The sequence below is a fragment of the Corvus moneduloides genome, chromosome 11 (genome assembly GCF_009650955.1).
Source record: "Corvus moneduloides isolate bCorMon1 chromosome 11, bCorMon1.pri, whole genome shotgun sequence".
In the NCBI taxonomy this organism is placed as follows: Eukaryota; Metazoa; Chordata; class Aves; order Passeriformes; family Corvidae; genus Corvus; species Corvus moneduloides.
In genome coordinates this window covers 15,494,226-15,517,445 of record NC_045486.1, presented here as the reverse complement: position 1 = coordinate 15,517,445, position 23,220 = coordinate 15,494,226, and the positions used below count along the sequence as shown (strand labels likewise).

Sequence of the window (23,220 nt, the reverse complement as noted above, 5' to 3'; positions counted from 1 at the left end):
TTCTATAAAAAATGGAAAACAGTAATAGTAACAATGGCAGTGTTTTAATTGGAGGTGTCTGAAACCACAAACCCTCCCAGGGGTCTCTTGAGAAATCCTACCCCATATATGAACAGTGGCTGCATGTGTTGTGATGGGCAGTTGAGGTGGAACAAGCTGTCTCTTCATTGCAATCCTGGAGGCAGCCTGCTATGCCAAATCTCCCAAATGAGCCACACATGGGAGAGAAAAGTGAAATTTGCTGGAAAGAAATGGCACATTACCCCCAAACAATACTACTTTTGCCATTAAAGACTTCACAATTGACCTTTACAAGTAATTAATGTTACTGCCAGACTCCCTGTTGGAGAAGATACTGGGAGTACTTGGGTAGTGGTAATTAAGCAAAGGCAGTGAGTGGTGCCTTTTGCTCTCATTATCAGAAACAGATGATTATTCTGTCGTCTCTCCTCTTGTGATAGCTGTGTGACAAGGACTGGTAATTAACTGAGCTTTCCAATCCCTTTCACAAAGTAGGTAGGCCTGTCCTCCACCGAGACAGCCAGACTTAGAGGCAGCTGCACAGTCCCCACTGATGCACACAGCACTTAGGCATCTAGGCAGGGATCTCAGCACTGTATGAATTCCAGCTGGTGTTGCTTTCACAGTGAGATTGGTGAGGGGGTAGGATCAAATCCCAGATGTCTTCATGCTTCATCTCCTTCTCTGGCCTGAGGGTGCTGTTGAAGAGAGCCCTGGGAAGGGTAGGAGAAACTGCTTCTGCAGCTATTCCATGTGATGGCTGGACTGGGAGAGGAGTGTGTTACTGTACCCATCTACAGCCAGTGTTGTTTTCTTCCCCGGCACCTGTGCTTTCCAGCCAGGATCCTAACCACAGGATTCAGCAGCAGGCAGTGGTCAGCTATAGAGCAAGGGAGCTAACCCAGAGGGAAGCCTTGGAGCAGTATGGATCAGGCAGCCAGCCATAAGCTCTTTTATTTTGAACTACACCCTGCTGTTGCTCAAGGCAAACAGCACTGTTGGGAACAGCAGACTATAGTCACTTGCCTGAGTCAGTTTAAGGTCACCATTGAGCAGCTACTGCCACCACCACTAACTGAATTCAGCCCATCCAGTGGCAGTTCCTTATAGGAGCATGGAGGAGAGCTGCTCCCAGACCCTGTTAAGCACCAGGCTCTGCCCTCCCCTAGTCCTGGCTGTGCCGGCAGGCAATAACCCCCCCTCCACACACAATTGATTTTATCTGGTAGCCACAACTGAGCATTTCTACCTACAGCTGAAGCTTGTGATTGAAGACTACCTGGAGGAGTACAATCAAAGCAACACCCCAGAACTGAAGCTTGTGCTTTTCATGGATGCGATACAGCACATCTGCCGAATCAGCCGGATTCTGCGGCAGGCTCCGGGCAATGCTCTTCTCCTGGGTGTTGGGGGAAGTGGGAGACAGTCTCTCACCAGACTGGCATCTCACATGTAAGTAATGCACTCCCACCTATGCATGTAATGTGGAGCAGCTCCATTGGGGCTGCCTTCAGAGAATCTCTTTTTCTGTCCTTCCCACTGCCAGTTACATGTTTTTCTGGCTGCTGACTCCTCAAATGAGTCAAGAGCTAGGACTCGATTAACATGCACATCTGCACTGGGTTTCTAGCTAGCTCTGGTATCTCTGCTTTGTGTAAAACATGTTCCTGGGTTGGTGGCTGTCCTTGGTGCATAAGGACAAGCGTGTGCTCAGGACTCACTGTAGGAGAACAACTTGCTTGAGTCCTTTCCCCTTGAGTACACAACACATACTGGGAATTGACAGAAGAGGGTGTTTTAATCTGATGTAACTCCACAGGCTTCTCTTTCCTTTAGGGCAGAAAATGAATGTTTCCAGATTGAACTGTCCAAAAATTACGGCATGACTGAATGGCGAGATGATGTGAGGAAGATCATGATGAAGGCAGGCCTTCAAAGTCTACCCAAGACTTTCCTATTTGTAGACACACAGGTACAGGAGTATTAGCATGGTGGATTCCATCTTAAAAGGAGTTAAAAACACATCTCCAAGCTCAATAAATTCCCCTGCAGAGTATTAAGGAGCTTGACACAAACCAGACACAACTTGTATATTTCTTCAGTAGCCTGTATTCATCATCTTATAAAAGAGCCTCGGGGAAACTGGAGGTGGTGCATTTATTGCTAGAGGGTCTGTAGAGCTGTGTGTGAGTGGGTGGATTTTTCTCTAGCTCAAGGAAGCTCCTTTCAGCTCCATCCAAGGGTTTGGTGGGTACATAGATTTTAGCTGTCTGAAGCTAAGCACTATGTTGGCCACTGATATCAGAAGTCCTAAGTAAAACGATTCTTTTCCTTTTCAAAAATAGAGTAGATTTAGGACCTTACTCCTGCTGGTTCCACAGGATAATGCTGGCTTGTAACTGTAAACTGTAACTTGCTAATGAGTAGGCCAATTTCCACTTCTGGAATCACAGTTATGTTCCCCATAGGCTTTTTTACTGTCTTCATTATCATAGGAACCATTCCCTTGTGGCGAAGCCCTAAGCAGGGAGATGAGCATCAGTCAAAGGCTGCTTGTTCCTGCAGCCTTTTCCCTGCAGTGAGAAGCATATGTGGGAGCAAAGGGGCCCAGGAGGGTACATTTAGTCAAGGAGATGGATGCTGTGTATTTCTGATTTAGCAAAGGTGGAGAGGTGAGTGTAGTGCTGGAGGGAGATCGTCCCACAGCCTGTGACACATCCCTACAATTACTCTGTCTCCCACATTGATAAGCTTTATTTTAATAATGAAGAGTTCTGTGCTGGAGGAACGAAGACCCGGAGCAACCAGGTGTCTGAGGTCTCACTGCAGAGGCAGGGAGCAAGAGCCTGAGCTCAGTTGGTCTGTAAGGAGGCACGGAATGGGCAGAAGGAGGTTTGTTCTCAAACACACCCTCCCACACCTGAAATGGCTGAATATGGCTGTTTAATGGGAAGTGCTGGACAAGAATCAGGGTGTGCCTTTCTGGAGTCAAGTGATCACAGAAATGTTTCTTATTACAGAGGCTGAGGGCTGTATTTATGCAGAAATTATCTCCATGGCATGTGAGACATGACTGCCTTCTGACATAAGAAACTGCTTTTTTTTTTTACCTATCATCTACTTAGATTAAAAGTGAATCCTTCCTCGAAGATATCAACAACTTGCTCAACTCTGGTGACATTCCTAACATTTACAATCCTGAGGACCAAGACCAGATCCTGACAGCTATGAAGCCTATTGTTCGAGATCTAGGGCAGCAGCCCACCAAGGCAAATTTGATGGCTGCATACACAGCCCGGGTTCGCAGCAATATCCACATGGTCCTGTGCATGAGGTACACTTCAGACCTACAGCTCCATGCTTTTAATGTAAATTATTCCCTCCTTATCCTTTGCCTTGCTTCACTGTGTAATGGGATCTTTATTTCCGAGCCCCAGACTTTGGAGGAGGAGAAAGAATAGGAATATGGTTTGCAGAACACCTTACCCTAGGACTAAATACTTTTTTTTTTTTTAAACACTTTGCTGGTCTCAAGACAAAGTTTGAAATTTTCAAGAGTATGATTATGCGTGATTCAGATGAAACACAAGGTACCTCTTCCTCCCTGCACCACTGAGCCATTTGTTGCAGACATATCTTGAATTTGGGGCTCAGTTGCACCATGTTTGCTTATGAATCTAATGCACAGTCCATAAGCAGCTTGCTCCCTTGCAGGAGGGATACCAGAAGGTACAGGGCATTCCCAGTGCAAGAACAAGTAGAAAAATCAGGCCCATGATTCTGGTTTGGTGATGTGATCCCTGCACCCACCTGCTTGAAATAAACTTCAGAGCACATTTATTTCTTATCGCTTAAGTGTTCTCCCTAGGGAGGGACCCATAAACCATCTTAATACTTCCAGAATATCCCGAGGACTGCCAAGGAATGGGCTCAGACGTGTACCTTTGGGCATGCAGCTCACTGCCTGAACTTTCATTCCCCTTTTCCCTCCTTCCCTGGGTGTTATTCCTGTCCCTCTTATTCTGCAAGGCTTCAGGGTGGTTCTGTAGAAGGAAAGCTGTTTTGTCCTTTTATTTGGAGCCAGTTGTAACACATCTCTGCATGCCTCGCCCTCAGCCCCATCGGAGAAGTGTTCCGCGCACGCTTGAGGCAGTTCCCCTCTCTTGTGAACTGCTGTACCATTGACTGGTTCAATGAGTGGCCTGCTGAAGCCCTGCAGAGCGTTGCCTCCTCCTTCCTGAGTGAAATCCCACTTCTTGGTAGCGGTAATGAAGATATCAGCGGGATGGTAGGTGCATCCTCAGGAATAATCTGCTCCCGTCTGTTCAGTGTGCTGTGTCTCTGAATACACCAAGACAATGGATGCAGGGCACACCTTCAAAAGTGTCCTACCCCACAGCAGAAATGTGCCATGGCAGGATCATTGAAATGCAGAACTGCATAGCTTTTGTATGCCTTGAAACAGGCTTGGCCATTTGTTACCCCTCTAGGGCACTAAAGCCCACACACACACACATGAGCTCTGCTGTAACTGTACAGTTTGGTTCTTCATAAGCCCCTTTTGCTCTCTCTGGGCATCACATGGATTTGCCTTTCACATGTTCAGTGCTGAATAAGATTGCTTCTTTCCTTTCTCCTTGTAGATTCAAGTATGTGTAGCAATCCACCAGAGTGTGGCAAAGAAGTGCCAGTTGTTCCTAGCAGAACTGGGCAGACACAATTATATCACTCCCAAAAGCTACCTGGAGTTCCTCAGCATATTCAGTTCCCTCGTTGGAAAGAAGCAACAGGAACTGAAGACAGCCAAGAACAGGATGCAAAGTGGCCTGGACAAGGTTTGTCCCTCATACCCAGGAAAGTTTTGAGGCCACCCCTTATGCACTCTGAGCAGTGTATTTATAGCTGCAGAGATGCAGTGAGATGTCCTACACATCCTGTGTAACAGGAAAAAATTCAGGCTAAAGCAAGTGAGAACTATGCCTTCTGCCAGGGCCAGTCTTTCTGAAGGTCTGAGTCTGCAATGGCTCTGAAAGAATAATGATCCCCAGTCTTAGGCGACCACAGACCTTTGTGTAGCTCATCTCTCAGGATGTTCCTTACTGACCTTGTAATTGAAAGCCCTCTAACAGAAACATTGTTCTGCTGCCTCATTGCCATGAGCTTATGAAATCATGCCTAACATGTGCAGGTAGCATTAGGCACTACTGTTTACAAGCTCACCACAGTGTCAGACTGTTGCTTTAGCAGGGACCAGGGCAAGACCTGTGCCTTGCACAGCCCGATGCTCGGCAGGGAGCACCCTCCAGGGCAGCACAGCCCTTTCCTAGGGCTTTCCATGGCTGCTGGCCCTGCTCTTAACTCTGCTTTGCTCCCACAGCTCCTGCGAACAGCAGAGGATGTAGCGAAGATGCAGGAGGAGCTGGAGTCCTCCCGCCCTCTCCTGGCCCAGGCAGCCAAGGACACTGAGGCAACCATAGAACAGATAAAGGTACCGCTGCTGGGCAGCCCTGCACTTTCTAACTCTGACGCTCAGACTGGACTCGACACAGGCTGGAGAGGCCTGGCAGGGATTGTGCAAAATCCTGCTTGATCAGAGGTAAAAACGCCTCAGATTGGCACAGCAGATATTTGTGCAGAGCTGCACTGACAGCAAAAACTGCCTGCTGCTGGGGTCCTGCTCTGCTGCAGGTGAGCACCACTTGTTGCAGAAGCGATGGCTCCCATGCCCCTGTCTGAAACCACCACCCAGGGGTCAGGCAGCCGAGCTCCCAGCTCCCATGCCCTTGCAAGCACAGTCTAGCAACACTAACACAATCCTCAGGTGGGCTGAGCAGCTCTAAGCCAGACTGTTGTTGTTGAACAGGATCGTTTCTTCACATCCCATTCCCAGGGAGCTGATCCAGCTGCAGCCTACCCCCCATCACTGTGTGATGATCCCATACCTCAGGGATCATCACACAGTCACTCATGCCACTTCAGAAAAGGGAATTGTTCTGTGTTGGCTGTCACTGCCTTCTCTCCTTGTGTTCCTCCCTGCCCATCTCCTACTGTGGGATGGCCACACTGGGCCAGAGTCAACAGGGACACTAACATCATACAGCTCTGCATGCAGAGGGGAAAGAATCTGCAATCTCCTAAATTTCCACACAGCAGATAAGCAGATATGCCTCCTGGTAGTGTTTTAACCCTTGGGGTAGGCAGAAGTGGCAGTTTTAGAAACAAACCCCTAAGCATATCTTCCTATTCCTCCATCTCCCTACAGATTTGCACACCCCCCCCCCCCCATGCATCCTCTACTCATGCCAATAGGAAGATGGGTAGAGCAGCTAATTCCTGCAAGACTAACATCATCCCAGGCACAGCCAGAGCTGGAGCTTGTGGATGGTTTATACAGGCTGACAAAAACCTTCTCCCAGTATGGTGCAGGAAGGGCATCCCCTGCAGCAGTTAGGTCCCTGAGATCTGCTGGAAGAAGACACACAAGCTGCCAGGACAGCTGTGATCCTTTTCCTAGCCAAGTCAAGCTCTGCCTCCAGCATGCTTCTGAGGTTGTCTATGGTGTTGCAGGTGGACACAGCTGTGGCTGAAGAGACAAGAAGTGCTGTGCAGGCTGAGGAGGCAAAGGCCAATGAGAAAGCTCAGAAAGCCCAAGCCATTGCAGATGATGCTCAGAAGGACTTGGATGAAGCCCTCCCAGCCCTGGATGCTGCTCTTGCCAGCCTGAAGAACCTCAACAGAAATGATGTTACAGAGGTAACTGTGTCAAAGGAGAGGGTGGCAAAGCTGGGTCTGGTCAAGGACAGCCTGTCCCTTTGCAGCAATTCCCCTTCAATAGGCTTGCAATGTCCCCAGCCTTTTCCTCCATCCATCCCCCTGGGCTCACTCTGGGCAGCTGCCCATGCAGCTTCTCACCTTCACTCCTTCCGAGGCAAAATGAAGGGCAGAAAGGCAGTAAGGGGCTCCTGGGTGTTTCCAGCATGTCCTGGAGAGGCTGTGGAGGAGGGCTGGCCCCATGTGCCTGTCCATGGGGGTAGGCAGCAGGGACCACCAAGCAACCCCAAGTGCTGACTGCAGCACAGGGACAGAGCTGGCAGCACCCTGAACCTGCAGGCTCTTTGGAAAGGGACCCACCACAGGCAGAGAGGAGGTAGCAGGCTGAATTCAAGGAATGCTGGCTTGAAATAGGCTAGTGAGAGAAAGAAGGGTGATTCTGAGCCTGCAAGCATCACAGCCCATAGCCAAGAGATCACACTCAGTGAGTAGATTTCACCACACAAGGGACAGGCTTATTGATTGCTCTGCAGTTGTGAGGAACAGACCTTTTTATTCTCCCAAAAACACACAAAACCCCTTTCCCCAGAAAGTGGGGAGAGGCACAGAGAGTGTTGGTCCTCTTGCCCCCAGCACCCATCCTCTTGTCAAGATGGCATGAGAGGTGTCTTGTCTATCCAAGGCTTCCAATGCCACAAGATGCATCAATTTCTTACACATCATCTAAACCAGCCCCTGGAAACTGTTTAAGGAATAAGTTCCCAGTTTCTTTTAAACCCAGCTGCCAGGTCATGACCCAAGTAACCTGTCACCGGAGCAGAGACCACCAGAGTTCTCTCCCAGTCCAGAATTAAGGACCCAGCCCAACCAAGAGGGGACACCACTACTGTGGCAGGGAGCAAGGATCCCTTTGACCTACTCCTTTCCCCTCACGGGAGGGGAAGGAAGCCGATGCCTGCTTCTCCAGCTCCTCCACCGCCTCTCTCAGCCGATCCTCATCGCAGTAAAACTGGACATAAAGGTTGCGCTCTGCCTGCAGGATGGGGTTCTCCAGAGCCCTGTGCTTCACCTCCAAGTCACCCAGGAAGTCTGTCAGCTTTTGGTGGAGGTCGTCCTGCATGATGATCAATTGCTGCATCAGCTTGGTGATCTCCTAAGGGACAGAGCCCAAACTCATGTGAACATGGAGAAATAAAGGGATTTTCCTCAGACCTGTGGAACAGCTCAGCCCCCCAGAAACAAACTAACCACCCAGCTCTGGCCTCCAAACCCTCCCAGTCCAAAGAGCAGAGGTGGCTTACTGGGACACCTTGGCTAAGGCACCCCAATCTCGACACTGAACAGCACATGTGAGACACAGTGAGAACAACCTGTGTCCCATAGCCAGCCACTGCCTCACCGGATGGTTTTTGGGACAAGGCAAGGATCAGGCCAACCTGCCCTCCCTCTGTGGCTGAGAGGCAGCGAGGTCTCCCCCCTGCACCCAGGGAGGATGGCAGAGGGGTGCAGCAGTGCTTCCTTACCGGCGAGGAGAGCTGCAGCTGGTTGGAGCTGTTGTACAGCTGGTGATAGACCACCTCTATGGAGGACTCCAGGGCAGACACCTCGGGTATAGGAGCTTCCAGCTGGGCTTCCAGTGCCTTCTTGTCCTGAACCAGCTGGGAACACTTGGCTGCCAAGGCCTCGTAGCTGCGGAAGGGCTGCTTCTCCTGAACTTCCCCCATCAGCATGTCCCAGAGCCTGTGAGAGGGGACAGCCAGGCAGAGCTGTGAGTACAGCACCAGGGCTGAGGAAGATCAGGGCTCTGAGGTTGTTGTGCACTGTAAGACTGGGATGCAAGCAGATGTGGGTCAGCAATGAGAAGACAGCCACTCCTGATGAGCATCCCATGTCATGGAGCTCTGGGAAGAGCACCATAAAGGACCAGGCTGGCTCAAGAGCCAGTGTGTGATTTCTTTTCAACAGACACCAGCACCAGCTACTCCAGAACTGTGTGGGGAAGACTGAGAAGACCCAGTCAATGCAGGGCACCTAGTCAGAGAAAGGTCTTGCTCTAAGCAGCTTGTGCTTTCTTGTGGCCCAGCTCTCCTTCTCCATGGCTGAAGACTTGCCTCTACACTCTCTACCTGAGCATTCTAGAAAAACTTATGTTCTCTGTACTCATTCCACTCTCCAAGCCCGTACTTTGCTTCCTCAGTCCAAGCCAGCCAGAAAGAAGCAGATCTGGGGAATTTCACACCACCATGGAGTCACAGTGGCTGCACTGGCAGAAGAGCACTGCTAGTCTATCTGGTAGCTTGGGTGTGCTGCCTGCCTCAGCCATTCCCATGCCACTGCCCCCACATCCAGTTTGTTCTTCGTGCTCAGATCCCCCAGGCCCTTACCGTATAGCAGTGAGGTCCTTGGGGTCTATCCATTTGCGTGGATGACCCATTTGAGAGGACCTGGCACCTCTGAAGTAGTTCTGCTGTTCCTGCAGCCTAGTCTGGGATTTCCTCATGATGGTTTCGATCTTCTCCAACCAAGCAGCCTTCTGTTCCAGCTCCTTTCTCTCCCGTTTCAGCTGGAGCTCCAGCAGATCCAGGCGGCTGTGCTGGCTCGGCAGCCACGCAGCCGCTGCCTCCTGCCTCCTGGCAATATTCTGGAGGCGAGCAGCCTCCCGGCTGAAGTGCTCGTGCAGGATGGGCAGGCGAAAGCGGCGCCGGGCCTCTGCCTTCAGCAGGGGCAGCAGCTGGTGTGTCAGAGTGTTCGTGATGTCGAAGCGCAGGGTGTGCAGCTGCCTCTGGAGCATGGCAGCCTGGCTCCGGAGCTCGGCCTCGACCGCCTGCTGCACAGGGGGACACAAGACAGGCTGGTGACACTGCGCTGCCTGGCTCTGCCGCCCCCTCCCAGCTTGTCAGCTGTGCTCCAGTGGTCAGCAGGAGGGACTGCCTCTGCCGCAGGCAGACCCTGCCACAAAGGATGGTGGAGGAATGGGGGCACTGGCCCTACCTGGTTATCCTCAAGAGCTTCCAGAGTCCTTTGGGCCCACTCCAGTGCAGCACAGGCACCTTCCACTTTTGCTGCCGTGACTATAACCTCCCTCTGGGCACAGATATATGCTGTCTCTATTTGGCCCAGCTCCTTCCAGAAGCTGTCTTGGTCCTCCAGTAGCTCATCTTCATCAGTCCCAAGGCTTTTCGGCATTGATGTTTTTTTGGTGTCCATTCTCTCTGTGAAATCCTGGCTACCATCTCTCTCCTCCTCACTCTCCATGCTCAACACATCTCTCTCATTCCCCACATCCAATAGCAGCTCTGCTTTTGAGCCTTGGGCCAATATTCCCCAGCTTGTTGGTGCCACCCCCCACGGTGTCTTTGTGCATTCTTGATAAGGAGCTCCTCTTCTCTCTTGTGGCATTTCACAGTATGAGTCCATCTGTGCCCCAGCCTTCAGCCCTTCCTTCAGGCTTCTCTCTCCCTGTGCACTTGCTTCCCAAGCATCTGGAGCCTGGACACTCTCTGGTAGGACCTGCTGGATGAACCTCTCAAATGCATTGGTGGCCTGTTGTTCTTGCTCCAGGTAAGGGCCGAGATCTATCTGGCACAGCAGTGTTGGCAGCTGGCCCATCCCCACCTGACACTCTGACACCTGCTTTGCAGCCTGGCTGACCTGGCTCAAGACAGCTCTGGTTTTGAAGATCTTTTCTTTCAGGTCCATATGAGCCATCCTCAAGTCCTGCTTCACCACATTCTCCTCCTCCTCCAAATACTTCTGCTCCTGCTGCAGCTTGTCTGTCCAGGCCAGCAGCTTCCTGTACCTCCAGAGCTGACAGTCACGATAGTCCTTCAGCTCCTGAAGCTCCTGCTGCAGGGCCTCTTGAGAGGGCCCCTCATCTGCTATCATGCTTGGGAGCTGCATGACTTGGCAGCACATCCGCAAGGCCTCCTCCAGGGCATCTCCTTCCAAGATGGGTTTGCCTGCAGCCAGCAGGGCCTCATAGGCCTCCACCTCAGCTGGGCTCAGTACATTCTCCTCACCCACCATGCTGCAGAACCACTCGAGGAATTGCTTTGTCTCAGGGCAGTCAAAGAGCCACTCAAAGTCCTTCTCACAGAGGGTGTCTGCGTGGGGGTAGATCAGCCTCAGCGTTGCCATAAAGTCCGCTGCTCTGCTGACAGTGTCCAGTGGGAAGGCCTGGGAATATCCCCAGCTGAACATGGCAAGGATGGTCGAGCACTAGAAGGGATAAAGCAGGAGTCATCCTCAGAGGTTCTGACACCACAGTCATCTCAAGGGTGCTGCAGCAGCACTCCACAAGTGCTGAAGACCAGCTCGTGGGGTGTGGCATTGCTGTGGTGGGGTGCAAGACAAACAAGAGCCCATAGAACAAGGGGGAAAGCCTGCCCATGCCCCATTTCCATACAGCCTTCTCCCTGGGGCCATACAGATTTAGCTCCTTTGCCGAGATACATTCAGCCCATAGGGACAAACCTATCAGGGTATCACAGCAGGCTCTTTCAGCCTACATTTAGTTTGCTCCATGCCCTTTCTGATAACCAGCTTTCCCTTCAAATGCCTCTGTCCTTCCTGCCTGCGTATTGCATTCTCTAAGCGTCCTACCTCTCGTCCCAGTCTCCGCTGGCCCTGCTGAGGGAGGGATGAGCACCCCATCTCCCAGAGAATCAAGTTAACCCACTGTTTCCATTTGGGTTTTGCAGGTACGAGCCCTGCAGCGGCCTCCCCCTGGTGTGAAGATTGTGATTGAAGCTGTCTGCATTATGCATGGAAAAAAGCCCAAAAAGGTGGCAGGAGAAAAGATAGGCACCAAGGTGGATGATTACTGGGAGCCAGGCAGGGCCCTTCTCCAGGACCCAGTGCAGTTCCTGAACAGCCTGTATGATTATGATAAGGTAAGCAGTGGCAGAAGGAGGCTGTGAGTGGGATAAGGTATTGCCTCACAGACATCCTTTTCACAGCAGTAACAAATTGAGCTCCTTGTGGGCAACACTGAGGATGGAGGTATATTTGGCCTGCAAGCCCTCATGTCAGTTGGGTGCACTTCATTGCCTTGGGCACTGGGACCCAGACACACAAATCTTCACATTCTGTCTCTCTGCTCTTTTGTGTGGAGGAGCTATGTAGAAGTGGTATGGGAAGGGATTTACCCAACCCCACATCTGTGGCTCCCAGACCTCAGCGTGCAGCAATTCGATTCCTCTTGCTCCAGTGTGATGCCTTGACCACCCTGTCAGGTCCTGGGATGCTGCTGCCTCTGGGGGAAGCCCTTAGGAGTTGAGTGATGAGCATGCTAGAGATCTGCCTGAGGAGAAGTCTCTTTCTCTCCCACCATTCTTCACAGGACAATATTTCAGACAACGTGATCAAGGCCATCCAGCCCTACATTGACAATGAGGAGTTTCAGCCAGCTGCCATCGCCAAGGTGTCCAAAGCCTGTACCTCCATCTGCCAGTGGGTGCGTGCCATGCACAAGTACCACTTTGTGTCCAAGGTCGTGGAGCCCAAGCGGGTAAGAGACTGTTCAACCCAGTTGCTTTCGGTGTTCAGGAACACAGTACCAGCTGCTCCCTTGTGCTGGAGATGCTGGGAATCACCACGTTCTGCAGGTCAGAACGTAACATCTTTGTCATCCAGGGATTGGATTGACTGAGATATTGAGATATAAGTAGCTAGCACTTATCAGCAAGTGCTTTTATGGAAAACCAGCTCCTGCTCCAAGGTCTCTGGCTTTTGGGAAAGAGCCTGACCACATGCCCAACATACCCACTGGTTCCTTGTGCATCTCCCCAGCAAGCCCTGCGAGAGGCAGAGGAGGACCTGCGTGCCACTCAGGCGGTCCTTGATGAAGCCAAGCAACGCCTGAAGGAGGTTGAAGATGGCATTGCCATGCTGCAAGCCAAGTACGAGGCCTGCAAAGCCAATAAGGAGGAGTTGGAGATGAAGTGTGAGCAGTGTCTGCAGCGATTGGCCCGTGCTGATGTGGTAAGGGACAGAGCTGGGTTCTGCCTGCTTATTTCAGACCACGCACCACAGTGGTGAAAACATCCATGACAGTCCTAGGCTGAAGCTGCCTGCCCTGATCTCAGCAGCTCAACAGGACTGGAAAGCTAAGCTAGCCAGGCACTGATGTGAAAAGCTGCTGTCCTCCTGTGCACAGCTTCCTCAACTAGTAATAGGTCTCCAGGACAGCTGAGAGCAGCTCAGTAATCCCAGAACTGGGTGCTCAAAGCCAGACACAGAATTCAGAATATGTCAGGGGCCACCCCAACCTCTGGTCACCAAAGTCACCTGCAGCATTACCCAGAGAGCAGCAGGTCCGGGACACAAAGTTAGACCACACAGCAGCTCTCACATGTGCAACTTATCCCACAGCTCATCAACAGCTTGGCTGATGAGAAGGTGCGTTGGCAGGACACCATGGAGAGCCTGGATGGCAAGATCAACAACAGCTCTGGGGACGTGCTGGTTGCAGCTGGCTTTGTGGCCTACCTGGGCCCTTTCACAGTAAGTGGGCAGTGCTCAGCACTCAGCTTGCAGCTCTGCTGTCCTGGCCATGGAGAAAGGAATAGGACACAAGGGTGTGAGATCCTTCCAGGATTCTCTCCACTTGTGCCAAAGGCTGCATAGGGCCCATTTGAATGGGAACAGAAGGGTTTAGATACTCACAACAGACCAGCTGCAACTTAGAGAAAGGCTATGATAGTGTTTCTCATGGCAGGGAGACTACCGTGCAGCACTGTCCGAGGAGTGGATGAAGGAGCTGGCCAAAAACTACATTCCCCACAGCTGGGATGCAAGCCTCATCAACACCCTTGGAGACCCTGTGGAAATCCGCTCCTGGCAGGCAAGTTGCAAAAAAAAAAAAAAAACCCAAACCAAACAATACTTGAGGAAGAAGGGACCTTGGGTAAAGACTAAAACACTCAGCTCACCACTCACTAGGATCACCTGCACCAAAGGACGAGCCCCAAACCAAGCAGCTGGATAATGACCAAGCACCTCCACACTGCAGAGCTGGAATTGCTGCCAGGCTTGGGCAGCAGCAATGAAGGCATCAGTCTTGACCTGTAAGGCTTGTCCTTTACAGCTCCCAGGCCTAGAGCCTAGCTCTGGCCACAGCCTGCCCAAGCCTGACCCCACAGCACAGTTCCATCCCAGGGCTTGCCACCATCCCCTGTTCACCCACTGGGAGCACTCAGGGGCCAGGGCAGCAAGGGCTTCTCTCTGGTCACCTGTGTGTGCTACCAGATGTCCCAACAACTTTTTCTACCCTGTTAGATTGCTGGTTTACCCAACGATGCCCTGTCTGTGGAGAATGGGGTAATAACCCGATTCTCCCTGCGCTGGACTCACTACATAGACCCACAAGGACAAGCAAACAAGTGGATCAAGAACCTGGTAAGAGCTGTGGGGAGGAAGGCTAGGCATGCCAGGATAGGGGTAATAGCTTTCTGTCAGGAGCTGTGCAGAGCTTTGGGCTCTAGAGCTCCAAAACCCCCACACTGTGCCAGCCCAACCTAGCCAGTACCAGACAGTCTCCACATCCACATTCATCCCAGGCAGGTTTCCCTTCTTGGGCAGGAGGAGCCCCCACGTAAGCAAGCATCAGATTCCCACTCTGGCTCTCCACTAACATTCTGGGAGCCTTCACCTCACAAAACACCACCAACATATCCCATAATGGTTTTCAGGTTTCTAGGACAGGGAGGGATCAGGGTGACACTACCTGGCTGTTGAGCACAGACCCTACTACCGAAGAGCTGACAACACTGACCACCACATCTTCTCCAGAGACACACTTTACTGCCCTTTTGAAGGATCAGGCAGGAGGCTGAGGCAGCTGCTCCTGTTTTCCTCCCTGAGGGCTTTTCCCACCCACCTGCTCTCACTTTGCAGGCTGTGCCCTGAGTTAGCAGTGTGGGGCTCCAGAGGGGTATGGCTCTGTGAAGGAAATTCTCCCTATTTCCCCACTTTTCTCCTGCCTCATTGAGCTGCCTCTAGTAGCTGCTGATGGGGGATAAACTTGCCAAAATAGCCAAAGTCTAGCTGAGCAAGAAAAGATATTATTTCCGCTGCAACAGGGAGCTAAATCAGTCCAGTGAGAGGTGTACTGTGCACTGGAGCTGGATGTGAAGGTGGCAGGACACCACAGAAACACTGTCCTCCCCTGCTGCCTTTCAGGAGAGAGAGAACAGCCTGGAGGTGGCCAAGCTGAGTGACCGGGACTTCCTCTCCACTCTGGAAAACACCATTACCTTTGGGAAGCCCTTCCTGCTAGAGAATGTCGGCGAGGAGCTGGATCCAGTCCTTGAGCCTGTCCTGCTGAAAGAGGTCCTATGTCTTACCTTGGCAAGGAGAGCAGTGGGTACCTGGCTGAGCTGTAAGGGGCCATCTGGCCAGGGTGCCATGGGGTGTGGTGCATCCATAGGTCTCCGTGGGTGTGGGCAGGCAGAACTCACATGGATGAGTGAGTCCCATGCCTTGGCCAGGGCTCCAGCACTTTGACAGCCTCCTGCACACACTGGTCTTCTGCCAGCAGGCATCTTTGCCTGGGAGGCAGAGCCATGAAATACAGCTGCTCTCTTCAGGTTCAGGCCTTCAGTTCTGCAGGAAAGCTTGGAGCTCATCTGTCCTGAGAGCCTTCAGAGCCCAGGGCACAGCAGGATGCCTTCTCTCACAAGGGATAGCCATCCCAGTCTTTCTGTATTTGTCCTTCTCCGGTACAGACCTTCAAACAGCAAGGCAACACCGTGCTGAAGCTGGGGGATACAGTGATCCCCTACCACGATGATTTCAAGATGTACATCACCACCAAGCTGCCCAACCCTCACTACAGCCCTGAGGTCTCCACAAAGCTCACCCTCATCAACTTCACCCTCTCACCCAGGTACCTGCTTTTACCCCATTAGTTGCCCATGCTGCTCAGCCTCAGACTTCCTTGCAGTCCTCAGATCCTCGGGCCTGTTGCCCCCTCACCTGCCACCCTCACTTCCATGGCTTTCGTTGTAGTGGCTTGGAAGACCAACTGTTGGGAGAAGTGGTGGCTGCGGAGCGGCCTGACTTAGAAGAAGACAGAAACCAGCTAATTATTAGCAATGCCCAGATGCGCCAGGAGCTAAAGGAGATAGAAGACCAGATCTTGTATCGGCTCAGCACTTCTGAAGGAAACCCTGTGGATGACTTGGAGCTCATCAAAGTGTTGGAGGCATCCAAGCTGAAGGCAGGAGAGATTCAGGTCAGAGGTGAAAGGTGCTCTCCCCCTGCAGCTGTGCATCCCCTGCCAGCACTCCACTAACCGGGACATCACTTCTGTCCTCCAGGCCAAGGTGGCGGTGGCAGAGCAGACAGAGAAGGACATCAACATCACCCGCATGCAGTACGTGCCTGTGGCTGTCCGCTCGCAGATCCTCTACTTCTGTGTCTCAGACCTGTCCAACGTGGACCCCATGTACCAGTATTCGCTCGAGTGGTTCCTCAACATCTTCCTCTTGGGGATCCGTAACTCCGAGAAAGCAGGTGCCTTCCCAGAACAGCCCCCTCCTGTATCCTCTCCCTCGCCTCACATCTGCACCAGGTCTGCGTGTGAGAGCAGCATCTGTCCTTCCCGGGCAGGGCATGGATGTGCCTCTGTGACCAGGAACCCAGAGCTGACGTGGAGAACACCCTCCACTTCCCCTGAGGCACCCACCACCCTTGTCTGGTTGTTGCCTTTTTTTCAGAGGCGCTGACAGAGCGGGTGGAGAACATCAACAACTACATCACCTTCAGTCTCTACTGCAACGTGTGCCGCAGCCTCTTCGAGAAGCACAAGCTCATGTTTGCCTTCCTGGTCAGCGCCCGGATTCTGATGAATGAGGGGCAGATCAATATGGTGAGCAAGTCACCTTAGTCCTTGAAAGGATCCCATCAAGGCAGCTCAAGCACAGCCTGTTCAGCCCCTAGAACTGTGTGCTGGGTGGAAAAGGAGCCTTGTTCCCTGGGGTTAGGGACAGGCTTGACAGCCTGCTGGGCAAACACAGGGCCTCTGTCCTTATTCGGCTTTCAAACTGTTCTCTGTGTCTACATGCAGAGCTGCCTAGCCTGAATCACCTGCAGCTTTTGCCAGCTTGCTGCCAGACTGCTGCAAAGGTTAATGAGTTCAGAGGGAGCAGACAGGGGTTAGCAGAGAGTGGCAGCTGAGCAGTCACTATGTTGTTCTCACCAGACCCTCCAGCTCACTTACTGCTTGACACACACACCTGGCAGGAGAGCAGCCAGAAAGATACTACGGGATTTTAATTGGATATGGCACCACATGCCTTGGGCTCAGGTGTGTAGGCTGTTATCCATGACCAAATTGTGTCCTGTTCCCAGGATGAGTGGCGGTACCTGCTGTCAGGAGGGGCCATAAAGGAGATGAAGGACAACCCAGCTCCAGCCTGGCTGAACGAGAGAGCGTGGGGAGACATCCTGGCCCTGAGCACCCTGAAGAATTTCTCTGACTTTGACAACGATTTTGCAGCCAACCTTGAAGGGTTCAGGGCCATTTTTGACAGCCACAAGCCTCACAGGCAAGTGTCCCCTGCTTAGCTCTACTGCACATGACATCCCTGGGAGAGCAGGAGGAGCTGATACAGCCACAGTGCCAGCTCTGCTACCGGTGCAGTGCCACACAAGGGAAAGGGTGAGGCACTGCCTTTTTCTCTTCAGGGGTGACCATTCCTTGCCCAAGACAGAGCCACACCATGCCTTATCCTAGCAGTATTTGCTGCTTCCCCAGTGGAAGCAGTTCTGGCTTGCCCACTGGTGGTTTCAGAGCTACAGACAACAACTTCAGCCAAGGGACTAGAAGGTCCTTGTCCCTTATGAAGCCCTAATGGCTGCCTGCAGGCAACTTGGGTACTTCTTGTGGAGTGTAGGATCTGGCACATCCCCCCAAAATGCACCCAATTTCTTTGCAGAGAGCCTCTGCCTGGGAAGTGGGAAGATGGGCTCGATGCCTTCCAGAAGCTGCTGGTTCTGCGGTGTCTGCGTGGAGACAAGATCACTAACGCCATGCAGGACTTCGTGGTGCTGAACCTGGATCAGCGCTTCATCGAGCCACAGGTAACCAGCCAAGAGCAGGTGCTGGTGGGAGGGGAGCAGGAGGCCTCAAGCTTGTGATAAATGGGCAGTGAGGGTGATGGTGTCCCTCTGCAGCCACAGTGTTCCTCCCACAGCTGGGGAAATACCTGTGCCTTAGACAAGGGATAGCCTTTCTGATGTCCACCAGTTAAACCACACTGGGAGGGGCAGATACTGCAGGTGTACAAGATAAGGGTTCGAATGACGAATGGGAAAGTGGTTCATGCCCTGACCCTAATGCAGCCAGAGGAGACCTGTACGTGGTCCTCACTGAACGTGTTCCTGACCTTGGCACCCAAGAGGACGCCGGTGCCTTGGAGGGGAGCTGGAGGCCAGGAAGGCTGAGGAGGTGCTGTATGGTTCCACTACGGGCTCTCCACTCTGACCAACTCTCTATTGCAGACCACTGACCTCTCAGTCGTGTTTAAGGAGTCCACTGCCACCACCCCCCTGGTGTTTGTGCTGTCCCCGGGCACTGACCCCGCTGCCGACCTCTACAAGTTTGCTGAAGAAATGAAGTTCACACAGAAGCTCACTGCCATTTCTCTGGGCCAAGGACAGGTAAGCTGTCAGCGCATACCTGGAACAGCAGTGTCCTGGCACTCGTCAGGACACTCACCAAGCTCCAAGTAGGTCAAACACTTGCAGCGCTGTGAAAACACCCTCGTGCCCCAGGGCCCTTACCAACCTTCTGCTTCTGCCCCCTTGGTGTGGGAGCTGCAGCAGCTCCCACTACAGTGCCCTCTGCCTTCCTGAATCCATCTGCAGTTCTTCCATTCCCTCCGCCCTTCCTCACAGGCTTGTAAAAGCTGTAAAAGTCCTTTGCTGTGCCATCAAACAGCAAAGATCCAGCTGAGCCATAGGGGCAAAGCCAGGCCATAGCTCTGGACAGTGGTCCTTCCACCCAGCTCCAGGGAGCTGCCTCCCAGTCCAGCTCAGCAGGACACAGCGTGCCATGGGACAGGGTCTCTGAGCTCTCTCTCTCTGCCTCTGCAGGGCCCCCGTGCTGAAGCCATGTTGCACAGTGCCATGGAGCAGGGCAACTGGGTCTTCTTCCAGAACTGCCACCTGGCCCCCAGCTGGATGCCCTCACTGGAGAGACTCATCGAGGGCATTGACCCCAGCAAGGTGAGATGTGTTACTGAGCAGGTGCCCACTCTGAGGATAACAGGCAGGAGGCTGGAGCCTGGGAGGACCCCAGCTCTAGTTCAGTCCCATCCATAGGTTCCTCACAGAACAGAGGGTCAGTGCAGGAGCTGCAGGGGCTGTGCCTGCACCCTCTGAGCACTTGCTGCCTTCTGGACTTCAGGTGCATCCGGACTTTCGCCTCTGGCTCACCAGTCTACCAAGCAACCACTTCCCTGTGTCCATTCTCCAGAATGGCTCCAAGATGACCATCGAGCCCCCCCGTGGGGTCAAGGCCAACCTGCTCAAGTCCTACATTAGTTTCAGTGATGACTTCTTGAATTCTTGCTCCAAGGTAAGACCCAGATTGTGCTTTGGATTGCTGTCCCCATTCCATGCCTGCTCCACTGTATGCTTTCCACCTGGATGTTGCTCCTCTCCAGGCATAGATCTTCCTCCCCATTAGAGAATCCATGTGCTAGAGAAGGAGGTATTTCTCATAAACTCACGCCTGTGAAGAGCAACTTGGAAGTTTTACTTTGAGAAACAGAAACAACGCTATTTTGGAAGCCGGGCATAAGGCACTTGCTGCAGCTCTCTTTAAGCCAGGAGTGGGCCATGGCCTTTCCCAGCACAGCAGCCTGACTGAGGTTTCCCCCTCTCCAGGCTCCAGCTGGCACTCCTGAATTGGCACTATTAATCTGCCAGGTCCCAGCAGAACCTGACTCCCTCCAAGGGTGCCTCCTCCCAAGCTGAGCAACTCCTCTCCTTGCTTCCCACAGGTCACAGAGTTTAAATCCTTGTTGCTCTCACTTTGCTTCTTCCATGGGAACATGCTGGAGAGGAGAAAGTTTGGGCCTCTGGGGTTCAACATCCCCTATGAGTTCACAGACGGAGACCTCCGCATCTGCATCAGTCAGCTGCAGATGTTCTTGAACGAATACGCAGAAATTCCCTACAAGGTGAGAGCTGCCCCTCCTGCGAGGGAACAGGCTCACGGTGCAGACATGGATCAGAACCGTGGTGGGGTCTCTTGCAGGTTCTGAAATACACAGCTGGGGAGATCAACTACGGCGGCCGCGTGACCGACGACTGGGACCGGCGCTGCATCATGAGCATTTTGGAGGATTTCTACAAACCTGAGGTTTTAAGTCCTGACTTTTCCTATTCCGAATCAGGTATCTACAAGCAGATCAGTACCTCTTCTGACCTCAATGTAAGTACTCAAGTCACAAATTTCAGCTCATAGATCCAGGGGGATTGTCACAGTGCAAAGGGGATCTCTCCTCCCTGAAACCCACTGCATTTTCAGGTCCCTGGGGGAATATAAGTTTGTAAGAACCTGGGGATCTTTGGCTGCTCTTGCCCTCAGAGTCTGTGTGGATTCCTCTCCAGGGCTACCTCCAATACGTCAAGGGCCTGCCTCTCAACGACAGCCCGGAGCTCTTTGGTTTACACAACAATGCCGACATCACCTTCGCTCAGAACGAGACCTTTGCTCTGCTGGGGGCCATTTCGCTGCTGCAGCCCAAGACCATCACGCTGGGAGGCCGCAGCAGGGAAGAGGTGGGTGCCCCAGTCCTGTTGGTGCTCTGGCAGCCAGTGCCCAGTGTGGGCGGTGACCACAAGCACCGGCTCTCAGCAGGTGCCACCCTGCCTGCTGGGTGCCAGCAGTGGCACTGCCATCCCAGCGTTAGCTCTGCCCCTTCTCAGCAGCCATGGGGCTGGATTAGAAGGGTGCTGCCACGTGCTGCCTTCCTTGCAGATTGTGGAGGAGACCTCCAATGACATCCTCGCAAAGCTGCCTGACCCCATGAACCTGCAGGAGGTGATCCAAAAATACCCACTGCTCTACGAAGAATCCATGAACACAGTGCTGGTGCAGGAAGTGATCAGGTAAAACTCCTGTGGGATCACATCCTGTGGAACAGCAGAGAGGTGCAGGCCCCTACTGCCACCCACCTTTGGGGAACCTCAGTACTGAGCACAGCAGTGGGGTTGGCAGTCACACTAACAACTGTGTTGTCCCAGCCAGGACCTTTGGCTGATCCTGTCTCCATCTGCTACAGTCAGCAGTTTAGGGCTGGAGAAGCAGCTGTGAGACCCTGTTGAAGAGGATTGGGGCTGGGGGTTACATGGAGGAGCTTCGCTCTTGTATAAAGATCCACACCCTCTCTGGGCAGGCAATGGGCAATAAACCACTGCAGAGAGTCACTCTGCTCCCTCTGCCCTTTCTCTGTAGGTACAACAAGCTCCTGGAGGAGGTTGCTCAAAGTCTGAAGGATTTGCTGAAAGCTCTCAAGGGTCTGGTTGTGATGTCCTCTCGGCTGGAGCTGATGGCCACCAGTTTGTATAACACCACTGTTCCTGAAATATGGAATGCCAAGGTACATGCCCCAGCCAGCCCAGCTGCCTGCCAGAGCTCACCCAAACCAGGGGAATGGGTCATCAACTGCCACTGGACTGGGCTGTCTCATGTGGAGCTGGCTCTTGGTCCCCTGACATGGAGATGTCTCCTGCCTAGTGCAGCTCCCAGTTGTTCCCAGCCCCTGGGCTCTGGGCAGCCTCAGCAGCTGAGGCACAAGGTCTGGGCTGTCCTTGGCTGCATTCAGCACCTCCCTCTGTGGGTGCCCCACAGGCCTATCCGTCGCTGAAGCCGTTGGCATCGTGGGTGAACGACCTGGTGCAGCGGATTGAATTCCTGCAGAACTGGATCAGCCATGGGATCCCCTCCGTGTTCTGGATCAGTGGGTTCTTCTTCCCCCAGGCCTTCCTCACCGGGACACTGCAGAACTTCGCCAGGAAGTCTGTCATCTCCATCGACACCATTTCATTTAACTTCAAGGTAAGTAAATCAGGTGGAGGCTCTGAATTTATTTGGAATCTCCTGCTAGAAGGCCACAAAGGCCCTGGTCTGCCCAAGAGGTGAAGGCACCAGGCTACACAGCAGCCTATGGCCCCATCATCCTCTTTGTGCTTGGATACACCCACCCACCCACCCTGCCAGACACCTCCCCAAGGCTGGCAGAGGCTTCTGCTTCCAGAGCTGCTCACATCCCCCTCCAGCAGCTCTGTCACAAGCTGCCCGACATGATGTGAGCTGCCAAAAAATGCAGCCCAGCCCCTCCGAGAGCTGGGGCAGGCTCTCCTTTGGCAACGCTGGCTTAACTAAGAGCTGCTTAAGAGGTTTTTTGGGGCTGAGCCGCCAGGGACAGGCCTTGAGCAAGGGCCCGACGCCCCTCCCTGGGCAGGTCATGAAGGAGTCGGTGAAGGAGCTGACACACCAGCCTGACGTGGGCTGCTACATCCACGGCTTGTTCCTGGAGGGCGCCCGCTGGGACGCGGCTGCGGGTCAGCTGGCAGAGTCACGCCCCAAGGAGCTCTACACAGAGATGGCTGTCATCTGGCTAGTGCCTGTTCCCAACCGCAAGGCTCCAGAATCCGGCTCCTACCTGTGCCCCATCTATAAGACTCTCACTCGAGCAGGTAGGTGCCCTAAAGGCAGATTTCCAGAAGCACGGGAGCTGCAGGAGCTGCTAGGAGGGGCAGCCCGGGAGAGGCAGTAGGGAGTTCCTCCTGCCATACATGGGCACGGAGCAAGGTACTGTTGGCAGGGGCCAGCCAGGGAGAAAAGATTTCTCCTGCTGTGGTTGAGGAGATGGAGCAGGCAGGCACCCTGGCTCTGTAGCAGTGCCCCTCGAGCCCACAAGCCTGTTTCCCCCAGCCCTGCTCAGCCTGTCACCTGGATTAGGGTGGAAACAAGGGCTCATGGATGGGGTCACTTGTCTGGGACTCCCCAGTCAGTGTGCAGCAGCACCACGCTCTTGCCCTTGCTTCCCCCATTACAGGCACGTTGTCAACAACGGGCCACTCCACCAACTACGTGATTGCTGTGGAGATCCCTACGGACAAGCCAGAGAAGCACTGGATCAAACGTGGCACAGCCTTGATTTGTGCCCTGGACTTTTAGCCAGGAAACACAGCCAGGCAGCCCAGGAACCCACTGCAGCTGAGGGCCTGAGCCGGGCTGCTGCCCCCCTCTCCTCCTGCCCTCCTACTGTTGAGGTGAGTCCTGCCCTGCTCCTGTTGAGGTGTCAATAAATTGAGCCCGGTGTTGTTGTACCATCCCCCCCCAATTACTTCAAATCTCTACACCACAGAGGAGCTGCCAGGAGGGATAACAGGGCCTGGAGCTGCCAC

The 23,220-nt window shown here is 53.1% G+C and overlaps 1 protein-coding gene across 1 annotated transcript in view; it reads left to right on the top strand.

Annotated features, from left to right (window-relative positions):
* DNAH1 (dynein axonemal heavy chain 1) overlaps positions 1 to 23,147 on the top strand; it is a 71,332-nt gene extending 48,185 nt beyond the window's left edge. The window contains exons 48-78 of the mRNA XM_032121177.1: positions 1,277 to 1,473; positions 1,858 to 1,993; positions 3,147 to 3,355; positions 4,138 to 4,309; positions 4,665 to 4,856; positions 5,399 to 5,509; positions 6,589 to 6,774; positions 11,493 to 11,684; positions 12,134 to 12,301; positions 12,583 to 12,774; positions 13,165 to 13,296; positions 13,511 to 13,636; positions 14,071 to 14,190; positions 14,974 to 15,123; positions 15,519 to 15,679; positions 15,802 to 16,027; positions 16,113 to 16,308; positions 16,512 to 16,663; positions 17,146 to 17,342; positions 17,733 to 17,877; positions 18,298 to 18,456; positions 18,892 to 19,023; positions 19,205 to 19,375; positions 19,803 to 19,982; positions 20,060 to 20,236; positions 20,416 to 20,586; positions 20,786 to 20,916; positions 21,263 to 21,407; positions 21,659 to 21,865; positions 22,272 to 22,506; positions 22,869 to 23,147. Coding sequence (XP_031977068.1) covers positions 1,277 to 1,473; positions 1,858 to 1,993; positions 3,147 to 3,355; positions 4,138 to 4,309; positions 4,665 to 4,856; positions 5,399 to 5,509; positions 6,589 to 6,774; positions 11,493 to 11,684; positions 12,134 to 12,301; positions 12,583 to 12,774; positions 13,165 to 13,296; positions 13,511 to 13,636; positions 14,071 to 14,190; positions 14,974 to 15,123; positions 15,519 to 15,679; positions 15,802 to 16,027; positions 16,113 to 16,308; positions 16,512 to 16,663; positions 17,146 to 17,342; positions 17,733 to 17,877; positions 18,298 to 18,456; positions 18,892 to 19,023; positions 19,205 to 19,375; positions 19,803 to 19,982; positions 20,060 to 20,236; positions 20,416 to 20,586; positions 20,786 to 20,916; positions 21,263 to 21,407; positions 21,659 to 21,865; positions 22,272 to 22,506; positions 22,869 to 22,990 — 5,190 coding nt within the window. The 3' untranslated portion in view covers positions 22,991 to 23,147. The remainder of the gene's footprint in view (positions 1 to 1,276; positions 1,474 to 1,857; positions 1,994 to 3,146; positions 3,356 to 4,137; positions 4,310 to 4,664; positions 4,857 to 5,398; positions 5,510 to 6,588; positions 6,775 to 11,492; positions 11,685 to 12,133; positions 12,302 to 12,582; positions 12,775 to 13,164; positions 13,297 to 13,510; positions 13,637 to 14,070; positions 14,191 to 14,973; positions 15,124 to 15,518; positions 15,680 to 15,801; positions 16,028 to 16,112; positions 16,309 to 16,511; positions 16,664 to 17,145; positions 17,343 to 17,732; positions 17,878 to 18,297; positions 18,457 to 18,891; positions 19,024 to 19,204; positions 19,376 to 19,802; positions 19,983 to 20,059; positions 20,237 to 20,415; positions 20,587 to 20,785; positions 20,917 to 21,262; positions 21,408 to 21,658; positions 21,866 to 22,271; positions 22,507 to 22,868) is intronic.
* The last annotated feature ends 73 nt before the right edge of the window (positions 23,148 to 23,220 follow it).